The 26,907-nt window shown below is 56.1% G+C and overlaps 1 protein-coding gene across 1 annotated transcript in view; it reads right to left on the bottom strand.

The window, feature by feature from the left end:
• The window catches only part of SDK2 (sidekick cell adhesion molecule 2), a 253,050-nt gene that overhangs the window by 125,870 nt on the left and 100,273 nt on the right, over positions 1-26,907 (bottom strand). The window contains exon 2 of the mRNA XM_081805950.1: positions 8,849-9,008. Within this exon, the coding sequence (XP_081662076.1) occupies positions 8,849-9,008 (160 nt within the window). The remainder of the gene's footprint in view (positions 1-8,848; positions 9,009-26,907) is intronic.

Below are 26,907 nucleotides of genomic sequence, written 5' to 3'. Positions count from 1 at the left end.
CTCACGGCCAAATCAGAGTCCATCTCCAAAGAGGCTGGCAAGGGGTGGGTGGGTCCGGCTTTGTCGTGGAAGAGGAGGCTGGACCTCCTAGGAGCACCGGAATGAGACCCTGGCCAGGCAGGAGGAGTGGGGACAGCCTGGCCTGGGGGGTGGACAGGGGTGGGTGGTGTTTACGGGTTGGCTTCCGGGCCACGGTTTCCACTCACACAGCCACCGATGACCAGACACCCTTCTGTACCCTTAACCTCACGTGACGCTCACGACCCTCTGGGAAGTAGCGACTGGTGCCATTATTCCCATTTGACATATTGGGCAACTGAGGCAGGGGTCACATTGAGGGTCCGGACTGGGATTCATACTGGGGGGACGCCGGTGCTGAGTTTAGAGAGATCAGGCAGCAAAGGTGCGTATGGACAGGACAGGTCAGGGAGAGGTAAAAGCAGGGTGTACTGAACAGCAGAGACCATCGGAAAAGGGCTCCTTCTGCCCTTGAGCCAAGGGTGTTGGTGAGAGAGGAGACTGGACAGAGGACAGGACCAGGACACACAGGGTCTTGAGGCTCCCTTGACCCAAATCCTCCAGAAACCACCCATCACCTGCAGGATACAGCCCAGAATGTTCTCATGCTCACCCCTGCCTCCACATCGTCCCCCCTACAGGCCCCTCATCCAGCCCTCCTCTCTCTCCCTGAGGTCACCTCTGTCCCTAAATCTAGCTGACCGTTGTTAAGTGTCCCACAGCAGCTGACACAGCTGGCCACTTGGTCCTTCTCTAAAGCCCCCCGCTTCTGTGACACCCCAATCGCCATCGTGGCCTCCTGGCTTCGTGCTGCTGGGCAGGTTTTCACCGCTTTTGTTTATCTGCCTCCTGGGGTTCTGAGGCTCTTCCCCCTGTGCCATGTCCACTCTCTCATCCCGCTCATTCCCACGGCATCAGCTGTCATGGTGACCTTCAGCGTGGGCTTTTCTTCATTCCTTCCTGCCTGCTGGACGAGGCTGCCTGAAGTCTCGCCGAACACCCAAAGGGAGCACGGAGACCTCCCACAGTGTCCCTTCCAGCTTTTCCCCCACCACCTGCCTCTCCACCTGCCTCTCTCCCTCCCCTGCACATTCAGCCCATCGTCGAGACCTGTCAGTTCAGCCTCTGAGGTAGGTCTCGGACCCATCCATTCCTCTGATCCCCACTGTCTCCAAGATGGCCCGGCCACCCACCTCCTGCCTCGACGGCCCAGCCCGGCTCCCACCTGCTCTCCTCCAGCCCACTCCCCACCCAGCTGCCTGGCTATACCGTTTGAAAGCAGACATCTGATGGTGTCCCTTCCCTGTGACAAATGAGTCAGGGGCCCCACGTCGCTGCTGGCTTGAGATAAGAGCCCCCTAAGAGAGCCAGCAAGCCCCGACCTAACTGACCCCATCCGCTCCTCCAGGGTCCTGACCTCCTGTCCGAGCTGGTCATCTTTCAGCTCCTCCAGCCTCAGAATCAGTGAGCACGGTTCTGTCTGCAAGCCCCCTTCCACCCCTGCTAACTCTACCCATTCTCTAGGTCTCAGTGTCCCCGGTGACACGTCCGACCTGTGGTTTCCCTCGATAGCACGCGTTGAAACTGGGGTCCATTAATACGTGCGCAGAATGACTGCGTTCTGCTTCCATTCCAGACTTCGAGCTCCATGGGGGCAAGGGCTCTCTGGGCTCACTCAGCGCCCAGTGTCAGCGTGCCGGGGGCGGGGAGCAGTCACGCCGCATCCACACCAATGCCCCTTCCCCTCTCGGTTCAAGTTCACATCTTCCACAGGTGGCCCCAAACTTCTCTGGGACCCTCTCTTGGTCTTTACATCTGCCGTCCCTCCCTAGTCCAGGCCCTTACGGCTCTTGCTCTTCGCCTAGAACAAAGGTTTGCAAAGGGCAGAGGGATGGGCAGGGCTGGCCTGCCCTTCCTTATTGTCCTCCTGGTCTAGCTCCGTGCCCGGTGGGTAGAAGGTCCCAAATCTGTGCCTCGTGACTGAGCAAAGGTAGGCCTCTCCTGACGTTCATCCATCAGGCTGGGAGGGAGAAGATCTTCCACGACTTCAGGGAACTAAGCCACGGAGCCTCACGTCCCTCACTACCAAGATGCCTCTCCTGCAGGAGCTGCTGATGTTCAGGGATGGAGAACAGAGCCAAAGGGAAAGGGGCCGGCACGGGGCCCGGCACAAGGTGGCTGGTCATTTGGAGCGCTCGTTTTCAAGAGTTAACATATGTGAAACCCTTCAAACAGGGCTGGGCCCATGTAAGTCCCCGTGTTAGCCATGACTGGCTCTCCTTCGCTGGTTTAGAAGGCTGGCTGGGGCCATCCCCAGAAAGCGGGTCCTAGCAGTGCCACTGTCCTGGGAGAGGACAAACAAGGCCAGACAGCCAGCTTGGAGCGGCAGGGGGTGGAATGCAGGCTTGGGGCCCAAAAGATCCTGGGTAAACCTGACTCCCCAGGTCTGGCTGTGTGACCCTGGGCATGTTGCTGAATCTCTCTGAGCTGTGACTCTAGCTATGAGGCAGAGATAATAATAGCACCAATCTCCCAGAACTGCTGTTGGTAAGAGTTTGGCTCCGTTTCGGGCACCCATGTGGTAGGTGCTCCAGTGCCCTCTGGGAAGCCCGCTGGCCTCTACGTCCCCAGCCTCTGCCACCTGCTCTCACTTCTAAGGGGAGGCCAGAGGACAAGCCAGAGACAAAGCAGCTGGTGCGGAGAGTTTCACTTCATCCTCTCCTCTGAAGAATTTCAAAGGCTGTGGCATGCCTGGGTCTCTGCCTCCACTGCGGGGCTTTACTGTCTCTGCCGCTGAGCCCGCGTGCAGAGCCCCAACACCATGCTCCCCCCACAAGGCACATCAGCCTGGCAGTGGGGCTGGGGACCCAGCCTGGGGCCAGCCAGATGCCCTGCCTGGCTCACCGGAGGTTCCCCTTCACACACCTGCTCTTCTCCACGCCAGCCAGGGGCCAGCTGTGGCCTCAGGGGCGGGACTCGGCCTCTGCTGGTCTCACTCCCTCTCGCTTGCGTGTCAGGGGGTCTGAGGGGGCCTCTGGCTTCTTGCCTCTCAGGGCAGAAGAATGACGACAGGGACAGGAGTGTGGCAGGAGGAGCCCGATCTGGACCCCGTGTGCATCTCTACAGGTGGGACAAGAACACACTCTGGGAAACAGACCTCCTGGATCTGCCTCTTGCTCTCTTCATGACCCCACAGGCAAGATCCAGAACCCCTCTGAGCTCCAGGCTCCTCGTTTGCAAAAGGAGGATAATAACGCTGTGAGAAAGTGTATGTTAAGTTAACCATGCGTGGGAATCTGTGTGTGTGCGCGCGCGCGATCCACCCAGCTGCTTTGTTTTTCTGATTCGATTTTAAGGGTGAGCAAAATTATGGGAGACAGCACAAGCAGGGCAGGACAGCAGAATCTGGTGGATGGTTTTGCCAGGATGTGGTCACAAGGACAGGCGGTTCTGGGCCATCCCCCCTCCCTCCTCCCCCATTGCTCCTGAGCTGGTGGGTTGTCCCCAGCCATGCAGCCCTGGCTGGTTTAGTGGAGGCAAAGGGAGGCAGAATGGATGCAGCCTGGGGAGATGGCCTGGGGCAGGGGGAGGGGAGGGGAGGAGGAGGGAGGGCAGAGGAGGGGGGCTGAGGGGAGGGAGTAGAGGGGAATGATCTGATGGCAGAGGCTCCAGGGGCAACACAGGAGGCCCCGACCTGTCATGAGTTAGCATCCCACCTGGTCAGGAAGTTAGGCTAACACGCCAACGTGTTTTGCACAGACACGGACTCCCAACGGTTACACATGCATACAAGAGCATGAAGGAATCACACCCCCCCACTTACCCACCCCCATGCGCACACTCATGCACAGAGGTTAACAAACACATTAGACCTTAGGCCTCCAACTGAGTATTGTGTTCAGCTTCCTCCCACCCCTCCCACCCACCCCTAACACACACTCCGAGAGTCACTGTGGGAAGCCGTGCACCTGTTCTACTGACAGAAGTGGGCAGGGGGATGGCGCCCAAAGCTTTGGGAGGGTCTTCCCATGCATTGTCCCACCCACATGGGAAAAGAGATCTCATTTCCTTAGAGTCCGATAGTGCTTTGTACCCAAGTGGTACCCCCCACTTTACAGCCTGTAAACTGTTACAGCCACTTTATTTCTCAAACTGGGGGTTCAAGGCTGGTTTCAAAACAGGTAAGATAGGTCACCAACAAGGGGCTCTCACAGCACTTGATAAGACAAAAAGAGTTCTAAGAAGGGTCCCGGACCATAACAGTGGCATTGGAATGGGTGTAGAGGGTCCCCGCGACCACCTCGGAGATGTGCTCGCTTGCACGCGAGATCTGGTGGGTTTGTTACCAGACCTGTGCTGTTATTCTGTCGAGACAAACACCCCGTATAATCCTAGCAGGTGCCATCTATTCCATGACATCAGCGATGGGCCTCGTCCCATAGAATCTCATTTAATTCTTACTGTAACCTTCTAAAGTAGGCACGTGCCTGATTCCAAGAAAAGAAAACAAGTGCACGGTGGCTAATTCTGCCCAAGGTCACAGAGCCAGGAAGTGGTAGGAGCGTGATTATATTCAGGTGGCCCTAACTCCGAAGTCCATGGCTATTTGTACTCTGCCCCCCGGGATGGATGTGGCCCCACAGACTCATCCCAGACACTCATGCTCAGAAGGATGCACAGGCTTCCCTCTGTGTAGATGTTACACGCGCGCGTGCACACACACACACGTGTGTGTGCGTGCGTCACGCCCATTTGGCTACAGATCCCACTGAGAATAAAGGCCAGTGGAGACTGGATGTGAATGCAAACTTCTTCCTTTGGAGACGGGGTAGGAAACAGTGAAATTTATGGTGGCACTTCGAATCTTATTTTCTCTTGACTTGCTGAGTAAATTCAGCCATCTTTTTGCCTGAAAATTGGATATTATCACCCAACTCAGAGCCTGGGGTTTGCAAGAGACTAGGAAGTAGAAAGCAGTGCTCAGAGAACCACGGGATGAGAAGCTGGCCACCCTCCTCTGGGATGCAATTTTTGGTGTGCATATATTTCAAAGGTAAATCTGGAACATTTTATTGAGCCAAAAAGCAAGAGAGTGCTGGAAATCCGGGGGGGACATGTCCAAAAGACCCAGGATGCAGCTAGAAGAAGCTCCACTGGCCAATTATGGGTTACTACTGAGCATCAAAATGAATAACGACAGGGATAGATCAAGACATATTGAATAGGAAAAATTATCCATCAGTTCATACTGATGCTATATTATTTTAAAGAAGATGAGAAAGGGAAGATCTCTTTTACAAAAGAATGACAAATATAAGTAAAAAAAAATGATAGAAGTAGAAAATCTGCTTATCACCACCACAATGGTAATAATGGATTCAGGTTAGACTCATCCATGGATACTCAACCACCGGGTGAGGGATTCCTGGGGAGGAGACTATTCACAGTTTCCAGTTATCCCCGAAAGGCAAGGGGATATCTCCATACCTTGACAATGGAGAAATCTGGTGCACCAATTCATCAAACCCAAATCACCAATAATGGGGCAAGATGATACTGAGTGCCTTCATGTACGAAGCGCTGAGAAGGACACACATCTGGGTAATACTCTTGCCCAAAAGGTTTAACATGAGTCTAATCATGAGGCTAGAACTGGACAAATCTATACTGGGGGACATTCTGCAAAGCTGGCTGAGGTCTCAGAAATGTCAATGCCATGAAAGATGGGAGAAAAATGAGGGATGGTTCTAGATTGAAGGAGTCCAAGAGTCCTGACAACTAAGTTTACTGTGCAGTCCTTGATTAGATCTTGTATCAAACAATAGTAAAAATAGCTACAAAGAACATCACTGGGACAGAGATATGTGAATATGGGCCGCATATGAGACAGAGGTACCATATCGATGGGACATTTCCCCAGCGTGAACATTGTGTTGTGGTTCTGTAGGAGAATGCCTTGTTCTTGGGAAATTCTACTTAGGGGTGAAGTGACATGATGTCTGCAAATTCTTAAATAACTTAGCAAAAATAAGTGGGATGACCCAAGCTGGATCGATCAGAATCTTTCCCCAGGGCTTCCCACGTGGAACTTCCAGGGACGCTCCTTCTGCCCTGAAATCATGGGACTGTAAGCCTGTGACCGCAAACTTCTCAGTGTCACTAACCACATGAGAATGAAGTCTGCACCCAGAGGTGGTGCCGCTGAGCAGCCCAGGGGAGACAGAGCGCCCGGCAGAACCAAGTTCTTAGTTCTGAGCCCCGAGACCCCCGGAAATGCCAAGGCTCCTGAAGCCCTGACCTCAGTCTGTGGCTTACTTGTAGCATTGTGTATAAATGGTGAGAAGGCAAAAGGTATAATGGGATGTATTGTGGACGATCACAAAGGGCAGAGAGAGGCAGACGTGAGTGTGTACGTGTTGTGAGACAGAGACAGAGAGATATTGATTGAGAACACACGTGTGTACTATGAGGAAAGGCTTTCTGAAGGAGCTGGGATCCTGCAGGAGAGAGAAAGAAGGTTCTAGAAGACTCAATATTGCAAGTAGAGGGGACAGGATGGTTTGAACAAAGGCAGTGCAGAGGGCACGGGCAGGGGGCTGCCATGGGGCCTGGGATGGGAGGGTCCTGTTTGGTCTCGGTGTATCACCTCAGATGGGAGCAGCAGGGGGTAAGGTGCGTGCCATCAGGAGCAACCCTAAAGAGCTCTGAAGGCAGTGTAGGGAGAGGAGTTTCCCCAGTGGAAGCTTCTTTGTGTCCCCCTGAAATTGCCACCCAACCACCCAACTGACCTTTGAGTAACCTAAAGAGCCAGGTGCCGACCCCCATGTGGTCGAAAATCCATGTATGACTTTGGACTCCCCAAACTTAACTACTAATAGCCTACTGTTGACCAGAAGCCTGACCGGGACCATAACCAGTCAGTTCTCACGGATTTTCTATGTTATATGCATTACGTACTGTATTCTTCCAAGAAAGTAGGCTAGAGAAAAGAAAATGTTATTAAGAAAGCCATAAGGAAGAGAAAACACATTTACGGCGCCGTTCTGTATTTATCAAAAACAGCCCCATGTCAGCGGACCCATGCAGCTCAACCCATGTTGTTCAAGGGTCAACGGTGTCTGCATTCCCCACTCTGCTCTGTTTTCTAGAACCCGCAGAGCACGGTGAGCGGAGGTTGCTTGGGATGCATATTAAGGAAGCGGTCCTTCCTTGATGAGACGCTGGATGTAAAGGATTTCCAGCCCTGGAGCCAGACGACTTGTATTTGAAGCCCAGCTCAACAATCTGACCTTGGGTGAAGTGTTTAATGTCTCTGAACTGCAGTCTGCCCGTCTGTCAAATGGGACAACTAATTGAACCTACTCATAGGGTTGCTGGCAGGACTGAATGATGAAGAACCAACCCTCCTCCTCCTCCTCCCGGATCCTGGCCCGGCTCCCTGCAGGCAGAAGTCAGGGGCAGGCTGGGAGGCCCTGACACCACTTACACCTGTGGTGTGCTCTACATGCTCCCGGCGTCCCCATGCAGGCATGTCCCCCATCCAAAGGATGCGGGGCTCTTCACGGAGGCTGTCAAAACTGCCCAAGGGACGCCAGGCAGCAGCTAGGAGAGCTCTGGGCCCCCAACTGAAAACCGCCATAGGGGCTGCTCACGGGGGCACCCCTAGTCTCCCTCGTGGGCTCCCTGGAGACCCAACCCCCAGAGTGGCCAGCACTGGAGGGCCTCCTGCTTCCTGGACTCTCACCATCTAGAGAGGAAGGTGGTCCTCCTGTCCTGGACCCTCCCGTTCCCTTCTCTGACAAAGTGGCCACACCTACCAGCCAATGCAGTCCAGGGTTGGGGCACAAGGAACCTGGGCCTGGGGATGGGGGGGCATCCCAAACTCTGGCCTCCCCGCTCAGCTAAGAAAAGGATGGTTCTCCAGAAAGGACAGATCCTCAAGCAATTAAACACCCTCCTCTCATTTGCCTACCGGTCCCTGGCGCAGATCTGTATCAACATCCCCAGGGCAAGACAATCTTGTATCCCCAACAAACCCGATTATGCACATCAGGCCTGGGGATTAATCACCATCCACAGGATTGGGAGCCAATAAAAACAGGCAGAGATGAGATGGGAGATAGGAGCCGGAGGGAGGGACTGCCAGGAGGAAAATGCTGGAGGCCCGGCCGGGCTTGGGGGGTAGCTCGGGCTTCCAGCAGCAACAACGCGCTTCACTGAGACCCTGTGCCATTCCTCCTCCGCTTTCTCCCCACTTGGTGGTGTTCTGGGGAGGGAAGGGCCAGTCCAGAGCTCCGGGCATGGGCATGAACATGGAGTGGGGACAAGCCCCAAGGCCCTGGGCAGGCCACCTCCATATCACACCTGCACTGCCCCCAAATACAAGATATTCCCTCACTGAACCCAAGTTGCCACATGCCCCCCACCCGTGTGTCGGACCCAGGCCCCTCCAGTGCCCCCAGGAGATAGCAGAGTTCTCAGGGGTTGGGGAGGAGGGGCTCTGGTCACAGGCACGACCACAGCCCAGCGGCTGGTGGTGGAGTCCCCTACCCCGACCGTCGCCTCTGCTCTGTTCCCTGTTGCATGGTCTACTCCGTCCAGGGCACCCCTGGCCCGCCCCCTAGACATCCTCTGCTGGGCTCAGCAGGGCAGGGGCCTCTTACTCCTCGGGCAGGGCTGTCTTTGCCCCCCAACTTCCACCACCCCAGCCTCCCAGGAGCGCTGGCATGGGAACTCTTGCCCCCAAACTGCCAGGCAGGCCCCCATCCTGGTTCCCCTGGCAGCCAGGAGGGAGGAGAGGGGAGGGGAGAGGAGGGGAGGCAAGGCTTGCCTGTACTCCAGGGAGAACTTGGTCAGCTCTCTGTTGTTGTGGAGCCACTTGAACTCCAGCGGCCAGCTGCCCTCGGCCATGCACGTGAGCACCAGGCGGTTCCCCTCCAGGTGCACCTGCGTCCGCACAGGCTCCGTCTTGAAATAGGGGGCCACGTCATCTGTGGGAAACAGACACACAAAGCCACCAGTTATCACCTGCTCGCCTTCGGGTGGTTGCTCACGTAGTGCCCTAACGCCCCTGGGCAGACAGAGCAGGTGCATCCAGGTCACTTGCTCAAGGTCACGTGGCCGGGGAGGACTTGAACTTGGGTCGGTCCGACTTCAGAGCTTGATCTTCAGAGTGACTCCTCCACGCCTACCAACCAGTTCCCCGCCTCCCTCCTCCTAGACCACACCAGGCTCACTCCTTCTGCTGCCACCCCTTCCCTCTTTCTGGTACTTTCTGTCTCTCTCCCCTCTGGATCCCCATCCACTGGATACCCTGTGCTTCTGGATTTCTCCCTCCAGGACAGAAGGAAGGGGGAGGAACCTGCTGCACTTCAGTCAAAGGGAATATAAATGTCACAAGGAAAACAGGGGGGTGGGTTGACACAGTGGCAGGTGACAGGTATCCTGGGTCCTGCCCCCGAGGCTGGGGGAGCCCCTCAAAGACATCAAGGGCAGAGTCCATCCGGTGGGCCCCCTCCACCACCAGGCTGCTTGATCCTTCTGTCCTCTAACGCTCAGATTTGGCCAAAATCGGGCGTCTGTGGTCTGCAGGCGGCTTCACATTCATGTCAAGGCCTCACCCTGGCCCCAAGCACAGTCTGACGACTCAGCACCCATGATGTACGTCTGGGGCCCGGTCAACTGGCTGGACTGCATCGCGCCCCCACCCCACACGCCCGGTCTCAATCTCCTGAGTGGATAACTTGTGACTACTGGGGAGGGTCTTCCTGGAACCCCACCCCATCCCTGCTCCTGACCCTCTGCATGGCTTCTGATAACAGTCACAGAGCTCACCGCCTTACAAAACCCATCAGAAGGCCCTCTCTGGGGAGTGGGCTGGGGGAGCAGCGCCCACCCCGGCCCCGGTCCTTCGCCCGCCTCTGGTGGCAGCGGAGGGCAGAGAGGCCAGCAAGCACCCATTTGCGGGGAGCTGGGAGCACGCTCTGCTGAGGCAGCCGCTCTGCTCCCCATTTGACAAATGGGCACATTCGCACTTCAAAGGCACATTCCTATTCCCCAGCAGCTTCAAGAGCCCTTTGAATCTCATTTTTAAAAACCCTCTGTTAGTTCCTGTCATCACCCGTTTGTTTTAAAACAATAACACTCCCAGCCCCCAGTGATTCAGTCCCTGGGATGCAGGGCTGACTCAGAGCCAGAACATCAGAGGGGCGGGTGGGCGGGGCGGGCGCTTGCACACGCACACGTGCACACGCGCTCTGCACCCAGACCCCCTCTCCTCCGTACAGCGGCTCACTGGGCAACCTGCGCCCAGGTCCGCATGTGCCAGCTCATCTCCGGCTCTCCGGGCACCAGCATGGAGGAGGCCAGCGATGCGTGCAAGGATGGGCTGATTCCAACAGCTGCCGAGATAATGACGCTGGGAAGAGGAGGGCGGGGCTGCCCTTTCCCCAGAGAACCTGCTGGGTACCACCGAGCCCGGAGCATCCCTGCATCCCTCATCTCACGCTATCCTCACAAGGAGGCCTGGGAGGGGCTCAGGCTCCCCTCCCCCAGGGCCTGCCGTGTGGTGCCCCCCGCCCCGCCCCCGCCATCTGATACAAGGATTTGGGAGGGAGGCCCTACTAGGCCCTGAGCAATGGCAGGAGTCCAGCTAGCTGGTTTTCCTTGATAGGCCTGCTGTCTTCCAAAAGCAGGGCATAGCAGGGCATGTGGGGGCTCTAGGGGGCAAGACACTGATAGGGAAAGGATACTGGGGCAGGGGACAGCCGTGTGTGTGTGTGTGTGTGTGTGTGCGTGTGCATACCCATGTGCGTGTTGTGTACATGTCCCTGAGTGTGTGTATGTGTGTAGGTGTGTTTTCATATGTGTGTATCTATGCGTCTGTGTGTTCAAGTGTGTGTGTGGGTGCGTGCGTTGTGTATGTGTTTACCTGCAGGAACAGGTTTCTGTGCCATGAATGCACGGGGGGTAACACAAATCATTGGCCTTGGGCAACTTACTTACAACCTTTTTGCACTTTAATTTCCTAGTTGTAAATTGGGGGATATGTTTGTGGTGTAGATTAAATAAATTTAAAAACATAAAGAGGTTAGAACAGCGCCTGGAACACACTACAGGAGCCGTGGCTACTGTTACCATTGAATGTATGTGCAGATGGGCAGACTACGGGAGAGAAGAGCTCATGCCCTGTTGGCGGGCACCAGCTGCTCCTTTGTGCAGTATACAACTTGTATAACTGTACACAACAACCCATATTCACTTTGAAAACACACACACACACGAAAGACAGATTTTTTAAAATTAGACAAAGTGATTCTAAAGTTCACATTTAAAAAAATAACAAAAGAATAACCAAGAAATTCTGAAAAAGTATGGTAGGTAGAGAAGATTAGCCCAGATACTGAACTATATTATAAAGTTGCAATAATTAAAACAGTGCATTCTCGTACACATAGTCTGATGAAATGACAGACTCAGAATCTAGAAATAGACCCCAATACATATGGGATTATTTAATATATGATGAAAGCAGAATTTCAAGGCAGTGGGGAAATGATCAATTATTTGCCAAACGACTTTGAAACAGCTAGGGAGCCATTTGGGGGTAAAAAAAAACAGTTCAATCTCTTCCTCACACTTTTCCTCAAAATAAATGCTAGATGGATCAATGTTTTAAGCATGAAAAATGAAATTCTAAAAGAAGTAGAAAAAAGTCACAGAGGTTTAAAAATATATAATCTCGAGGAGGTGAGGTATTTGCCAAGTACTTTCTAAGTACTACACAAACTCCAGGAAGTCATAAAACAGATTGATACCTTCAGCTATATAAAAATTCTACATGGAAAAAAAATACCCATAAACAAGAGAGCAACAAATGACAAACTCGGGGAAAATATCTGCAACTTCTATCATGGACAAAGAGTTCACTTTCCCGATATAAAAAATATTCCCATAAATCAGTAAGGAAAAACATGAGCAAACCAACGGAAAAATGGGCAAAGGATATGAACGGTTCACAGAAAAGAATTACAGATAACTCCGAAACACAGACAAAGATGCTGAACCTCATGATAAGAGAAAGGCAAATGAGACTCAGTAAGATAGCGTTTTTTCTTATCACTTGGGCCACGATCTGAAAGCGAGATAGCGTCCGGTGCCAGGCAGCCCGTGGGGACCCAGGCGTGAGCGCACACGGCTTTGTGGGACTGCAGCTCTGCAGAGAGCAGTCTGGTGGGGCCATCAAAACTACACATGCGTTCCCCCTCCCCTATCCGCCAGCTCTTCTAAAGACTTCTCCTTCACACACACACCCGTGCATGGGCGAAGGGACAGCACTTCATAGCGGCATTATGTTTTGTAACAGAGAACACTCAAAAATGACCTATATGTCCATCAAGCCGGTACTGGCTACAGAAATGCTCCCACTTCCAAACTCGAGGACTTTCCACAGCATCAGGCTTGGGACGGTTTTAGAGAACTACCGTTACGTGAAAATAAGCAAGGTATGGAACGGACATGTAATCTGCCACCATTTGTGTTCTTTTTCACTGAAGCATAAAAATATATTTGCTTGTCTAGGCAGAGGCTTTTTCTAGGGGGTTACATAAGAGACTGAGCTCAGTGAGGCTTTAGGAAGAAGAACTGGGTGGGAGGGGACTCACTTTTCGCTCTGTACCTTCTGCTAACTTCTGTTGTGTCACACAGGGATGGGTCACTTATTTATAATCAGATCTATGCCCACATCTGCATCTACGTATGTGAGCTTGCAGGGTGAGCAGTCACGGGCCGGTCCTGCCAGGGACAGAGGAAAGGGCAGCCCTGTGTGTGCATGGGACACGGGGTGTAGCACGGCTGGGGGTCCCTGACCACCAAGAGTGTGAGATCCTTGAAGGAAGAGCCACCTTCAGAGGCGGACAGGAGGCCTCAGAGTCTTGGGCTTCCTTCTCGTTTCCCGTAACAGCTCGGCGGCCCCTGACTGCCTTGCCCTTGATATTCCCACTAAATACCCCCATTGTCATCCTTCCACTCCAGGCTCCAGGCTCCATGGCCCGTAGAGAAGCTTATCTCAACTCCAACCTCTCCCCTCCCTCCTGCCCCCCAGCAACATAATGCCTTCTTTCTCTGGAGTCCCTCCATTGCTCCTGGGATTTGACTTCCCAAGCCAGCCCAGGCCTGGGACTCCCACGTCCCCTGGAGCCAGGGTCTGGGCGGCCAGGGTAAAGACCTCCACCCACCACCCGGATGGCCAGGAGATGTCTATCACCCTCCGGAGCCGGCTTCCAGGGGCAAATCCCCTCCTGCCTCTGAAACGCGCCAAGGCCTGTCTCTTGGCAGCTCCTCTCTGGGCGCACAGGAACTCTAACTGCTCACTCATGGGGCGTCTCTGGAATGCGCGGGAACCGGGGGGAGCTTGGGATTCTTGCAAACCTCTCTCCTCACCATCCCCTGGTCTCTGCACCGTCATCTTTGTTCTGGGTTGACCTCCTAGCTGGTCCCAGCTGGAAAGCCTGTGTTCCCTGGAGCTGCCCAGGCCCTGGGTCATGGGAAGCAGGGACTCAGGGCAGCCCCCCCTCCCCCCCCTGCCATCACCAAGCCTCACTTCTAGTCCCACTGCCTTTATTTCGTGCTTCTCCTGGAACTTTCCATTTTATGTCCATCATCTCCGTTAAGAGTCCTGAGAACTTCCAAGGAAGGTGCTATCATTACCCCCTGTTTACAGATGAGAAGACTGAGCCTCGAGAAGGTTCAGTTGTTTGACTCTGCCTCCCAGACATGAAGTCAGATCTGGTGGATTCCAGAGCTCCAGATCTTTCCATAGCTGATGCTCAGCTGTCATGCTCTTCATACCTGGACCTGTGGCCTCATGGGTGGTGAGTGAGGGATGGTGCCTGTCTCTGGGCACTGGTTTTGAAGCCACAAGCAGGGGTCATATTGGTTGTGTGGCGGGGGCATTCCTACACCAGCTTCGAATGTCATGGCACCAGAATGAGATCCAGGGATGAGAGGCATGCTGGCTGGGAATGTGTCGGGAACAGAACATCCCAGGGGAGACTGGCTACCTCGGGGTGGGGTCTGCGGGATGGGGGGGGGGCATGAGCTAGTAGGATGCAAGGAGTGAAGCCTGGGAATAAGGGAGGCCAAATGGTGCAGAGGATGAACAGATGCAGGTGTGAAGGATCAAGTAAGAAGAGCAGGGGTTAGAGCTCATTGGGCGCCCGCCCCACAGCTCTGCTTACCACTCAAGCCTCTGGGTGCCAACCTTTCCCAGGCGTCTGGCTTGAAGGTCCCGGCAGGAGAAGAGAATCTGGGTTTCAATCCCAGTTCCTATGCTAACTAAAATTTGACCCTGAGCAGACTAACTCCAGAGCCTTACTTGTCTTGCCAGTAAAACAGCTTCTAATGCCTGCCAGTAAAACCCAGAGGCTGCTGGGAAGGCCAAGTGCGCCAACGCACACCAAGTTTGGAGCCCCATGCTTGGCACCTCCAGGGTGTTCCCTCTGCAGAACAGACCTTTGGAGGTGATCAAACGGGGAGGAGGTGGAGAAATGGGGCGGGGGGGTGCTATGATCACCACCCCCTCCCCATTTCCTGCATCTTCGAGATCTCTCAAATCTGAGCTGTCCAAATTCAGCTGCCTCATGGCCACGGCAAGCTGGCTCAAGAACTGAGTCTTGCCCAGGATGGCTTGTAAGGTCTTGAGCAAAGGCTCAGGACGAGGTAGAAACATGGGAACTGCAGGATGTTCTGCACAATGTCAGAAATTCCTGGATGTCCCTCTTCCACCCAAATCCAGGTGGGGAGGTGCAAAGCCTGGAACTGCCGGGCCAGAGAAGGTTCCGGAATACAGTGCTGTGGGCACACGGAGAGGCTGCCATGCATGCTCCTGTTGGAGGCCCTGCCCTCCAGAGATGTCTGGGGGGCACGCCCAGTGGTAGGTGCTGGCAGGCACTCCCTGAATGCCTGATAAAGACCACAGGACCCACAGATGCTCCCCAGGCCAAGCCTGCTCCTACCCCATCCTGCCAGGGCAGCAGTACCCCGGCCCGGCAGGCCCTCCCTTCTGGCTTCCCTTCTGCCTCCCACAGATGAGATGTTAATTTATGCCCCTCCACTGTCTCCTGGCAGCTGCCTGGCCAGCTCAGCCCCAGTGCTGCCTGCATGCCAAGTGCTTCATTAGCCAGGAAAGAAGGCTCTCGCCCTCCTTAATCTAATCCTCGCCAGTGACCTTCAGGAGCCAGGCACTTTCTGATGCCGGGGCCTGGGAGGGTGGGACAATCAATTATGCCTCGGCCTCCACAACTGCTGCCGAATGGATTTCTCGCTCAGAAAAGCATGTTCAAAAAGCATCTAATGGAACGGATCATCAATTCGTTTGAATACACATCTAATCTGATTAGGGGGGGCCTAGACACCAGGGCAGCCAGTGTGACTGGGCCCCGACATGGCCCTGGGGAACCGTAAGTGGGGTGGAGGGGCCCCGTGTGGGGAAGGAAGGGTGTGGGCCCCAAGCCCACCACCCAACCAGCTTGGCCCATGATACGTTCAGCCAAAAAGTCGCAGAGAATATGAACCGTGGAGAGGCCACCAGGGCTGGGCAGGTGCCTCCTGTTTTTCTATGCTCCAGCACTAGGCACAGAACCCAGGGCAAAGAAGATGCTCAGGAACTGAAAGAATGAACTCATGAGTGGAGAATGATGATGAGACCCAACGTGGAAGCCAAGGGACGCCAATCTTGTCACTTCCAGGGTAAGACGAGTTGATGCCTGAACTGGGTTGAATGGTGTCACCCCAGAATTCATGTCTTAGCTGGAACCCCAGAATGAGACCCTATTTAGAAACGGGATATTGCAGCTGTCCTTAATTAAGATGAGGTCCAAAGGGAGTAGGGTGGGCCCTATGTGACTGGTGTCTTTATAGGAGGAGAGACATGGGAATAGAAACACAGGGAGAAGACAGCCATAGGGTGGAGGGGGCAGAGACTGGGGTGGTGCCTCTACAAGCCCAGGAATGCCAAGGATTGCTGGGAGCCGCCAGAAGCTGGAAGAGGCAAGGAAGGATTCTTCTCTCCAGCCTTCAGAGGGAGTGTGGCCTTGCCAACACCTTGGTTTCAGACTGCTGGCCTCCACAACTGTTTGAGTCACTCCGTTTATGGTATTTTGTTATGGCAGCCCTAGGGAACTAACACTATGCCTTACAGAGACTTTTATCTGCTCGTTCCACGTAGGTCAGCCTGCCGGAGAACAAAGAGCACTAGGCAAGTGAGTCTGGAGCCCTGAGTCCTGCTGGTCTGGACCACGACCTTCTTCAGACACACCACGTCCGCCATGCCCCAGGGCCTTTGCTTATGCCATTCACTTTCCCAGGAGAGCCCCCTCTTTCCTTCTTTGCTGGGAAAATGGAGGTATTAAATCTGTGTTAGTTTCTGCCCTTTGTCCCTTCTAAGTTCAAATGTCCTGTCCTCTGTCACTTTTCTCCTGATGTCCTCTTCCATATTTCTCAGACTTTTGAGGCTACCTCCCTTACAGCCTGGAAGCTGCACATCATAGTCCCAGGTGTGGTGGCACCGAGGCTAGTCTCCACTGGAAGACAGGGACAGCAGTCCCCTCGCCTCCCCGGTCCCAGAGCCTGGCAGTGCACCTGGCACGCAGGAGAGCCCAGATCCATGAGTGAAAAAGTGGACAACGAACCTGCCGTTGAACGTGGCCAGGTCACCTCCCTCTTGTCGGCTGACACCGCTGGGTGATCTTTACGTTCCCTTCAGGCTTGAAGGTTGCAAGATCTGAGTAGTGGTGTAGGTTATGACCTTGTTGGGCCCTGGAGTGGGATTCCTTGGATTCAAACTCCGCTCAGCCACTCACTAGCTGCATGACCCCTGGCAGCTCTGAAACCCCTCTGCATCTCAGTTTCCTAACCTGAAAATTGGGGTACGGATAGTGGCTGCCTCCTGGGCCTTGTGAGAAGGCTAAGCGCTTAGACTGGCGCCAGGCACAAATGGCCCATCCTCATCTTTACTTGGTGTGACCTTTGCAAGCCAGGGCCTCCCGCGGGACCACACCAGTAGATAACGCCAAAGCATCCCCAGCCTCATGCGGAAAAAAGAGGGTTCTCGCTTCTGATGGGTTTATCTTGCAAGCAACAGAGGGGAAGGGAGCCTTTTCTTACATTTCAGCAGGAGGGTTAAGAGATTAAACTTACACCATTGATTAGAATGTTTTTGCCTAACGGTGCTATTATCCTTTTACTGTATTCAGATTCACTTGAGCTATAAAAGCAGCGATAGTAAAATTTTCACTCACTCCTGGAATTCCTCCCAAGAAGCTCCATTATGCTGTGTGGATGATGCTTGTCTTCCCCTCGGTGACCCCCGAGGACGGGACATGTATTTGGAGCAATTCTCTGGTTTTACAGCTGGGACCGGAGACCCCGGGCCACGAAGGGACTGCCACAGCTCAGCTTTGGGGGTCAGCTGCCTGGCCAGGCCTGGGTGGCCCCACGGAGACTCGTCCCACTGGCATCTGGCACTCCCACAAGGGGACTGTCTCGAAGATTCCTGGGGTGACCTCTCTCTGTCACAAGGGTACCACTATCAGCCTGTCTCCTAAGCTCTGGTGAGGGAGAAACATCCACCTCCCACGGGCCTCAAAAAGCCGAGGTACGGATGCTTCCAGGAGCCCACAGCCTGGGGGTCTCCAGGGCCCAGCTTGCCCAGTGATGGCACCACCAGACACAGGGCAGCGAGGCCTGGGTGCCAGGAGCAGTGGGCAAGCGGTCCCAAGCTCTGGCTAGCATGCTCTCCAAGGGCACCCCCCTTCCCTCCTGTTTCTTGCCTTTGAGAAAGGTCATCACCTAAAGGAGATGGTCCATTGTCCCTGAAGAAGGGAGGACAGGAGAGAAGACAGAAGTGGGGGGTCTGACTTAGCGCTGGCCATCGACTTCCTAATACCCACCAGAGCTAAGGCCCATGGCGGGCGCATTGGGGGCTCCCCCTTGGCCTCAACATCCCCAGATGGGTGCCTGCCACCCAAATTTAGGGGCTTCTCCTCGCCTTCCCTTCACTGGCTTCACGGCGAGCAGCTCAGCCCGGGGAGAAGGGAAAGAAAGGGGTTTGCCAAAGACCTCATCCACACCGACCTCCCCGTGTTTTCTCATTTAGCCCCCGACAACCCTGGGGGAGGGCATCATCACCACCCTGTATTTCTCTCATCGATGACGCTCAGAGGAGAGCGGCGCAAGGTCACTGGGGTTTCGAACCCATGGCTGCCTGCCTCTCTGCGAGGCCTCCGATCTCCGCGGAGGTCAGCACGGTGTTTAGACCACAGGAAAGGAGGCCGAGGCTGGGCCCCGGGGGAAGGGAAAACCAGAGCGGCGGGTCCGCCTCCACGGCAGAGGCTGAGAGCTGGAACCCGCCGCCGCCGAAGAAGCACACACAGGCGTTACACACAGAGGCTGCACGTGCCTGCCCCTCCCCGGCCCCTCCCATGGGCGCGCGCGGGCCCGATCTGGAGGGAGACAGGCCCTCGCCCACCCCTGGACGCTGGGTTCAGCTCCTGCCCCGAAGTCCTCCTTGCCCCCTCCGCTGGCACTCGCTAGCAGAGAGCCCCGGGGCCTGGCAGAGACCGAGCCCTTGCTGCCCCCCAGTGTGGGTGTGACAGCCCCTCCTCCTGTTTTAGAAAGGGTTCTGGATCTCCTCGGATCCACAGTGTGCCTTTGTCTCCAAGAGCAGCCCTGTTTCTCTCCTCCAAACTTCATGGGGGCTGTTGGGGGTGCGGTAGTAACTGAGGCCCCTTGCGTGAGGGGCAGCCATTCGCCTGGGGGCTCCACGTCGGGAGCTACTTGGGGGAGGCCCACTGAGGCGCTGGGGCAGACCGGGCAGCTTCCTCTGAGCAGGCCCAGAGATTGCCCAGGAAGAGGGGCTCCGGCCATGGCTTCTCCTTCAGGCCGGAAGAGTAAAATGAGGTCATGAGTTGTAGGATTGCACGTATGTGAAATATCCAGAATGGGTAAATCTACAGACGGGACAGAGACTGGTGGCGGCCAGGTGGTTGGGAGAGAGGAGTGGAGAGTGGATGCTTAATGAGTACGGGGTCTCCTTTTGGGGCAATGAAAGTGTTCCAGAATTAAGCAGAGGCGGTGCTTGCAAGCCACTGTGAAAGTACTAAAGGCAAGAGAATTGTTCGCTTTAAAGTGGCTGATTTTATATTCCATGAGTCTGATCTCAGTTACAAACAAACAAGGAAATCTGGTACAAAAGGTCTTTCCCCGTCCCCCCCATCTGCTTACCCCCCTCCAGGGCTCCCACTGCACCTTCTGTCTCCCCAGCCCCAGCCGGTGTTTAGGAGGAAGATCAGAAGATCAAGAGGTTGTACGTGCTCCTTCCTGTCCCGAGGTCACCTGGCTCCCTCCCTTCCCTTCGGCCTTCTCTCACCTGCCATGACACTCAGGGGCAACTTCCTTGTCAGCGGCTGGGACCTCTCCGGGATGCGGAGGGTGGGGCTGGGTTTGCAAGCAGTGTCATGGGCACGGGGCTAGAAGCCCCCTCCCTCGCCGCTGCCCAAGCTGACAGGCCATCTGGAGTGAAGGCTGGAAGCTCTGGCTTAGCAGGTGGATGATGGGGTGTGAGCCCCATCTCTGTGCTACAGGCTGTGGGCACCGAGGCAGCACCTGGGTCTCCTGAGCTGTCCCTTCCTCCCTTGCACGAGGGAGGGGTCCTGCAACACCCTCCTTGCCCGGGGTTCTTTAGGATCCACTAGACACCGGGAACACAAAGGTCTGGCCAAGTGCTGGCCACACGTGGGGCCTCTGCACTGCTGTTGTGCATCCTCTTATTTCTGCCACACAGCATCGCCCTGGGCGTGGACTACTGTCCATGCCATGGAGGCTGGGGGAGCTGAGTCACTGTTACGGTCAGTGGCCTGGGTGGACAAGTGGGCGGCCACTAGGATCTCCTTCCCTTGCTCCTCCCATAGAACGCAGCCCAGAGTGTGAACTCTGAGGATGTGAAAGACAGGGGGTAGGCACAGCTCAAGGGGCATCAGGTTCAACTATAGGCTATCCGAGCCCCCACTGCCCTGGCTGCTGGGCCCACATGGCCTGGTGGCAGGTGGCTTTTCCGGGCAGCACCCGGAGGTCCTGCTTGGGGGAGCAGAGGGAGCCTGTGGAACACAGGGGAGGTGGAGGGAAGGGGCAGAGGAAAAGGGGCAGGCCTCCCTGTAATTTACCCCTGCCCCAGAAGCAGCCAGGTTCCCCGCCCTGCCTCTTCGCTCGGTTGCTTTGAAAACCTAGAGCTTCTCTTTTTTTTTTTTTTTTTTAAGATTTTATTTATTTATTTGAAAGAGAGAGAATGAGAGAGAGCACATGAGAGGGGGGAGGGTCAGAGGGAGAAGCAGACTCCCTGCCGAGCAGGGAGCCCGACGCGGGACTCGATCCCGGGACTCCAGGATCATGACCTGAGCCGAAGGCAGTTGCTTAACCAACTGAGCCACCCAGGCGCCCTAGAGCTTCTCTTTTGTGAGTCATGGTGGCCAAAGCCAAGGCTGCAGGAGGAGGTGACGGCATCGGCGCCCTGCTGTTGATCCCCTGCCAGTTGTCCACCTGGGAGGTCAGGTGGTTTCCTCTCTGGCCAGTAGCACCCCTGGCTTCCCTGGCTCAACACCGTGTTCCCCAGAGCTAATGGGGCTCCAGCCCTCTCTGGAGCCTGGGCCTGGCAGCAAATACCGCAGGACAAATGAGAGAGACAGAGACAGGATTCATACTAACGAGAGACAGGCCACGACAAACCAAGAGCATGTCCATGGCACCGTGGCTCACACGGACATGGGGTCTGTGTTCCCGACCTCGGGCGCCACCCTTTCTGGGTGCGAGGTCTAGACACCAGGCAAGACCCTGGTTGCTGTGGGCCCCCACGGGCTCCAAGTATTTCAAGCAAGAAGCATTTGTAGAACTCACCTAGTCCAACCCCTCTGCTTGGTCAATGGGGAAACTGAGGCAGAAGAGTTTAAGGGAAGACTTGAGCCCAGCTTTTCTGATACCAGGTCACCCCATCTCACTTGATAAGCTCTTGGCCTCATTTTTCCCTTCTATAAAATGGGCTGAGGACTCTTCCACATCTAGCTTCCACAGCTGGGCTTTCCTGGGGAAGACTGGCTGATGCTAGGAGGGCCTCTTTTCCCCAAGGGAGTCCCAGCTGCCCCTCTCGATGGAATGAGGTCGGGGTGCTTTGGAATGTTCCTCATGGACTCCTGCTGTACCCCTATTTCCTGTTGGCCTGTGTCCCTGCTGTAAAATGAGGTCTTTGCAGACGTGATCAAGTTAAGATGAAGTCATTACGTACGAGTGGGCCCTGATCCGACTGACACAGACAGAGACACGGACGGAGAAGAGATGCCACATGAGCACAAAGGGTGGGATGCAGCTCCAGCCAAGGGAGAGAGGATTGCGGGCAACACCAGGACGTGGAAGAGGGGAAGAAGGGTTCTCCCTCCCTCTCTCTCACAGCTTGGCCAGCACCCTGACTTTGGACTTGGCCTCCAAGAGTGTGAGACGAGACGTTTCTGTTGTTGAGCCAGCTGGCTGGTAGCACTGTGTATGAGCGCCGGGCAACTCACCCACCCCCACCATCACCCACCACCTCCCCAGAAAAAAGCCAGCATGACTCGGAGCCCATCCTCTCTGAAGGTTTCACAGATGCCCCTCCCCCAGCAGAAGGGAGCCCCCCCTCTGTGCTCACTGAGCCACGCACATGACCATTGTCACGCCAGAGACCCCTGTGGTACCCCCACCCGTCAGAAAGCACCACGGGGCTCGAAGCGGTTAGAGGACGCATCTCATAATGGCCACCATGGTGCCTTCAGTCCCTAACCTGGCTTCGTGCACAGACGGGGCGTGCGACACAGAATGAAGGAATGAAGGAATGAACGAAAGGGAACCTTATTTCCAGGGGCTCTGTTCTGATCCCTAACCCACCTTGCCCCCAACCTGTCACGTCCCCTTCTCTCTGATCACTTCAATGCCAGGCCTCTGCGTGCCCTCCCTGGCCCCCCAGCAACGTCGCGCCAGCCACTCTGTCGCGGGGCCGAGCTCCGCTAATGATGACTGACGATGCCCCGAGTGCCAGGATTGGCATGTTGGCAGGAGGCGCCGTCGTGATTGATGGCCCTGCGTGGCCATTTCCAATTCACTCCCCGGAAACCAAGCCTTTCTGGGAAGGAGAGCAGCACGACCCCTGCACCACCCACCTGCGCATGGGAGCCGCCTCCCTGCTTGCTGCCTGGTCTCCCCTCCTTCCCCGGATGACTGGGGCATGGCGGTGGGTAGGATGCTTAGCTTTCACGGGCTCAGAAAGTGGAAGAGATGTTCCTTGTGTCCCCCTTTTCCTGCAGGGACACCCCCATCCAGAGAGGGTGATCTGGGAGTCACACACTTACTGTCCTCTCCTTTCTGGCTTGGCTAGAGACCCCTGGCCAGGGTCCCGCACCCCCAGGGCCAGTCTCTGTCTGTAGTTATGAGGACCAGTGTCTCTGTGCACTCTGTGGGTGGTCCCTGAGCCCAGGTTGGTACGACTGTCCCATTGTACAGATAGGAAGACAGATGCTCTGAGACATGAAGCGTTTTAGCCTTGGCTACTTGGCTACAGCGAAGGCCAGGGTGGGCACTGGGATTTGCGTGCAGGGCTGTCCCTCTCCCAAGTCCATGCGCCTTCTGCTAGAACACGGAAAGTGGGTTCGAAAGGTGACAGAGCCACTTGTGGGCACTCATTGTCAGGCACAAATCTCAGAAACAGGGGCAAGTGTTCCATCTTCTATGATAAAGCACAAAGTTCCCATGGGTGTGGGCTGGCCTGGGGTCACAGGGAAAAGGGCAGGGCCAGGTCTCCAGCGGAGGTCAAAGCATGACACACAGCACATTGTTGGGGCTGCCAAGAGACTCACTTTCCCCAGGACCTGTGTGACCCTGGGTGGGCCAGGCTGGTTCTCCAGGCCTCAATTTCCCAGTAGGTCATGACCAGGCTCATCTTTGCCCATTCCTCTCCAGGGAGCTCAGGAGTAAGTGAGAGATGGCAGTTGAGGCAGGAAACCAGGAGGGGTGAAGGTCTTGTCACCAGCAGGGTGAGACCCAAGACAGGCTCCCAGGGGGGAGCTGATACAAGGAGGGGGTGGGCCCCAGAAGCCGCCGTTGAAGGGCTGAGGCCAGGAGGGTCGCAGGAGACCTCTGCCCGCTGTCCAGCCATGCCCGGGCTCGGGGAGCAGGAGGGCGCGCTGGGGGCTGTGGTTTGGCAATGGGTAAACCCAGCATGGGAAAGGAGGGGTTTCCAGGAAGGCTTCAAGTTACCGGAAAGGACAATAAATTAATATAACAGGGCTGTTTGGCTGGTGACAAGGGATAAGACATGTGGTCCAAAAAAGCCCCATGCAAGATGGTCACAAGGATGAATGAGAAGGCAAGATGGAGGGGGAAACAGCGGGAAAGGTGCTCGCAGAGCCGGGAGCAGGGGGAGGGAGGAGGAGGCGGCCTTTGGGGTGGCGTGGCAGGGTGGGGGGCTCCTGACCCTCCTGCCATCCCCTCCCCTCCCCTCCATCCCCTCCTCTGCTCCCCCGGCTCCATCCCCCCCACCTCCTCCCTAGGTTCTTGCTGCCCTTCGTGCCCACCTCGCCCAAATGCTCTTGGCCTCCATCACAATGCAGAGCGTGCATTTCGCTCATCCACTCGTTCTGCAGATGCCGTCCGGACACCTACCACGTGCCAGGAGAGGTCACGGAGAGCAAGAGGAAAACCTCTGCCTGCCCTCCACCTGCCCAGAGGCACATGGGAGGACGAGCCACCAGACACAACGAGCGAAGCCCGCGATGCATCAGGCCTCCCACGCAGCCCCCAGGCCTCAGTGGACCATCAGGGCAGGTGCCCCCCGCAGCGCTCTGAAGGCAGGACGTGCACCGGGCGGGGGGGTGGGCGGCAGGCAAACTCGCGGGCAGAGGGTGCCATTTGTACCACAGCCGTCAAGTGATCGAGGAACGGTGGCTTCTGGGAACTTGGGGGGTTTTGGCATGATGGGGAGAGAGGGTGCAGGGATGTGGGCTGTGAGGTGGGAGAGGAGACTGGCTGGCATAGCGGCCACCGAGGGGGCCCGGGGGGACGAACCTGGACTCGAGCCCTGGCTTCTCCAATGCGGAGCTGCATGACCTTGGGCAGACCACTTAGCCCCTCGGAGCTGCTTTCCTCGTTTGAGGCGAGTGATACGGGATAACAGCCCCTGCCTCACAGAACTGTGGCGAGGGAAGAATGAGAGAATGCAGAGCTGGCTCCTGGCACAACTGCTGGGTTGTGAATGATTGAATGGTGAGGGCCAGGGTCCCAGAGAACGAGGGGCTTATACATCGTGCTAAGGAGTTTGGGTGTCACCCTGAGGGTGGCGGAGGGGCACGAGAGACTCCGTGCATGTGTACGTCGGCACTGGGGACCCGCTTGGGTGCTGCTCTCCCAATTCTAGTCTGTTTTGTTCCCAATTTCCCAGAGGAGAATAGACCCAGCTGGTGAAGACAGAGAAGGGGCAGGTGGTGCTGAATGACCCTTGATGGGGATGGAGGAAGGACCCTCGCCTTCTCAGCATAGACAGTCTCAAGGTCATGACTCATTATGCTGCCCTCTCCCGCTCAGTGAGTACTGACTGTGGGCAGGCCCTGTGAGGCCCTGCAGGCTGGCTGGGGAGATAGGATTCAGAGGGGCAGCGATGACTAATGGCGTGAGGCATCAAGGAATCCAGCACCTGTGGATGCGAGAACCAGGTGCGATGGGCATGTGGCACAGAGTGGGGACGGAGGGGGTGGGGGCCAGGTTTGGGTGGGCAGTCAGGGAGCTCCATGGAGGAGGGAAGCATCACGTGAGTCATTCGCTTGTTGATGAATCCAGAGGCACTGGACCCTTAGCTCTGCACTGGCCACCCTGGGACGCGCCGGGACACAGTGGGGAGCAAGGCCAGGCTGTCTTTGAGCTTACGAAGCTTAGATTCTACCAAGACATGCAGGTGTTAAACCAGGGACTACAAGAATGAAGGTTCGTGAAAGCAAGGTGTAGGGGGTGGTGGGCACACAGGACACAAAGCAGAGACCTCCCCAAAGGTGACGTGCCGGCCAAGACTGAAGCCAGCACAAGCGAGAACAGGTGTGCCAGAGTTTGAAGGGACAGACAGCCTGGCCCGTTCAAGTCAGGCTAGCAATAGGAAGGGGGCCCCTGTGGCCAGCGCCCCGGAGGCGAGGAGAAGAGGAGAGGGAAATGGAGTGAAGGGAATGTGTGGGCACGGCACCAGCCATGCAAGGGGCCCACGTCCAGAGAGATGATCTCTGTGGAGAAATGCCTCCTTTGGGGGACTCAGCTTTCTTTCAGGCCTGGGGGGAGAATATTTTCTGCCCAGAGAGAGATTAGATGTGGAGCAGAGAACAGGGGATTCAGCTTGGACCCTGGTGCCGGCAGTGCGGGTGGAGGGAAGTACGGGGACTGGGGAGCTATTTGGGAGGTAGAATGGCTTTGCCTGAAGGAGAGGGTCAGCGGCGATGGTGCCACCTCCTGAGAGCCACATGCAGGAGGAGAAGCCAGGTGGGTGGAAAGACCCTAACCTATGCGTGTTGTGGCCTGCTGGATGTCCAGGTGGGGTGTCCAGCGCTGGCACCCAGGGCTGGCGCAGGGGGAGTGCAGCTGGGGCTGGCATGCCCCCGAGAGGCAGGAGGGGAGCAGTGGGGAGGGAGCTGTGTGGCCTCTGCCGAGTGGAGCTCCAGTGTCACCAGCTCTGGGCGCCGTGGACCCTTCGCAGGCAGGCAGAGCACAGCACAGGGGAAGCACTAACGTGCACGCGCCCGCACGCGGAAGTGCTCGCGTCCTGCCAGGTCGTCCCAGGTGCTCTAGGCGCACATCTCACCAAATCGACGCAATCACCCTTCAAGGTCATTATTGCCCCTCTAACAGATGGGGAAGCAGCAGTGCAGCGAGGCTGGGATCTGCCCAAGATCATGCGAGACTGAGCGGTGAAGGAGGGATCCACACCCACGTCTGGCCAAGTCCACGGCCCAGGCTCTCATCCCAAGGAGACCTACTGCCTCCTTAAGTCCCAGGGGAACCGGGACGGCTGCCTGAACTGTGTTCTCCCAAGACAGTTCCAGAATTGGGAGGGTGCCCCCCACGCCAGCCCCCACAGAGGGCAGGGCTACGGTGACCACATTCCCAGCAGCTCCTTGGCTGTGGGTGCATATGGCAGCACCCCACTGCTCCTGGGAAAACCCCACAGGGGCAGGCAGAGGAAGAGCCCCAAGGGGGACAGCAGGGGGCTCACCGCCCCCAGGCCTGCATTTCTGCTCCTTGTCCCTGCATGGCTGAGTCCTCCCATCCTCTATCCCTCTCCCACCGTCTGCTGGCTCTCGGACGCTGCAGAGCCATCACGCAGAGCAGCAGCTGCGGATCAATCTCTCCGTGGCTCACCCATGCACACCACATTCAGCCATCCCCCTCAAGGTCGAAGCTTTTGTTTCTGGGTGAGGGGAGAGCCCCTCTGGCCATGCCCTGTCCCAGATAACTCACAGACCAATCAGTGCCTCCGTTCCCCTCTGCACCCAGGCACAGAGGGAGGGAGCTGATGGAGCAGCCCCACCCCATGCACCTGTGCCTTCCTTGGGGGGGGTCCCTGAACTCTCCCCAGTTTCTGCAGCTCCCTCAGGTAGCTCTCCTGCGCCTTGCTGTCTATTTCCCTCTTCTCTCTTGCGTGAGTCCTCCTATACCATTTTGTCCACTTGAGCCTTCTCAAGCCACAGAACGTTAAAGATGGCTGGCAATGGACCGGAATTGAGGAGACGCATGGAACAGGTTATCTCTCAGAAACTCCAGAAGGAACCAACCTTGCTCTTGGAC

This window comes from Leptonychotes weddellii, chromosome 15 (genome assembly GCF_054177405.1).
Source record: "Leptonychotes weddellii isolate Sample4059 chromosome 15, ASM5417740v2, whole genome shotgun sequence".
In the NCBI taxonomy this organism is placed as follows: Eukaryota; Metazoa; Chordata; class Mammalia; order Carnivora; family Phocidae; genus Leptonychotes; species Leptonychotes weddellii.
This window is presented reverse-complemented; position numbering and strand designations above follow the sequence as displayed.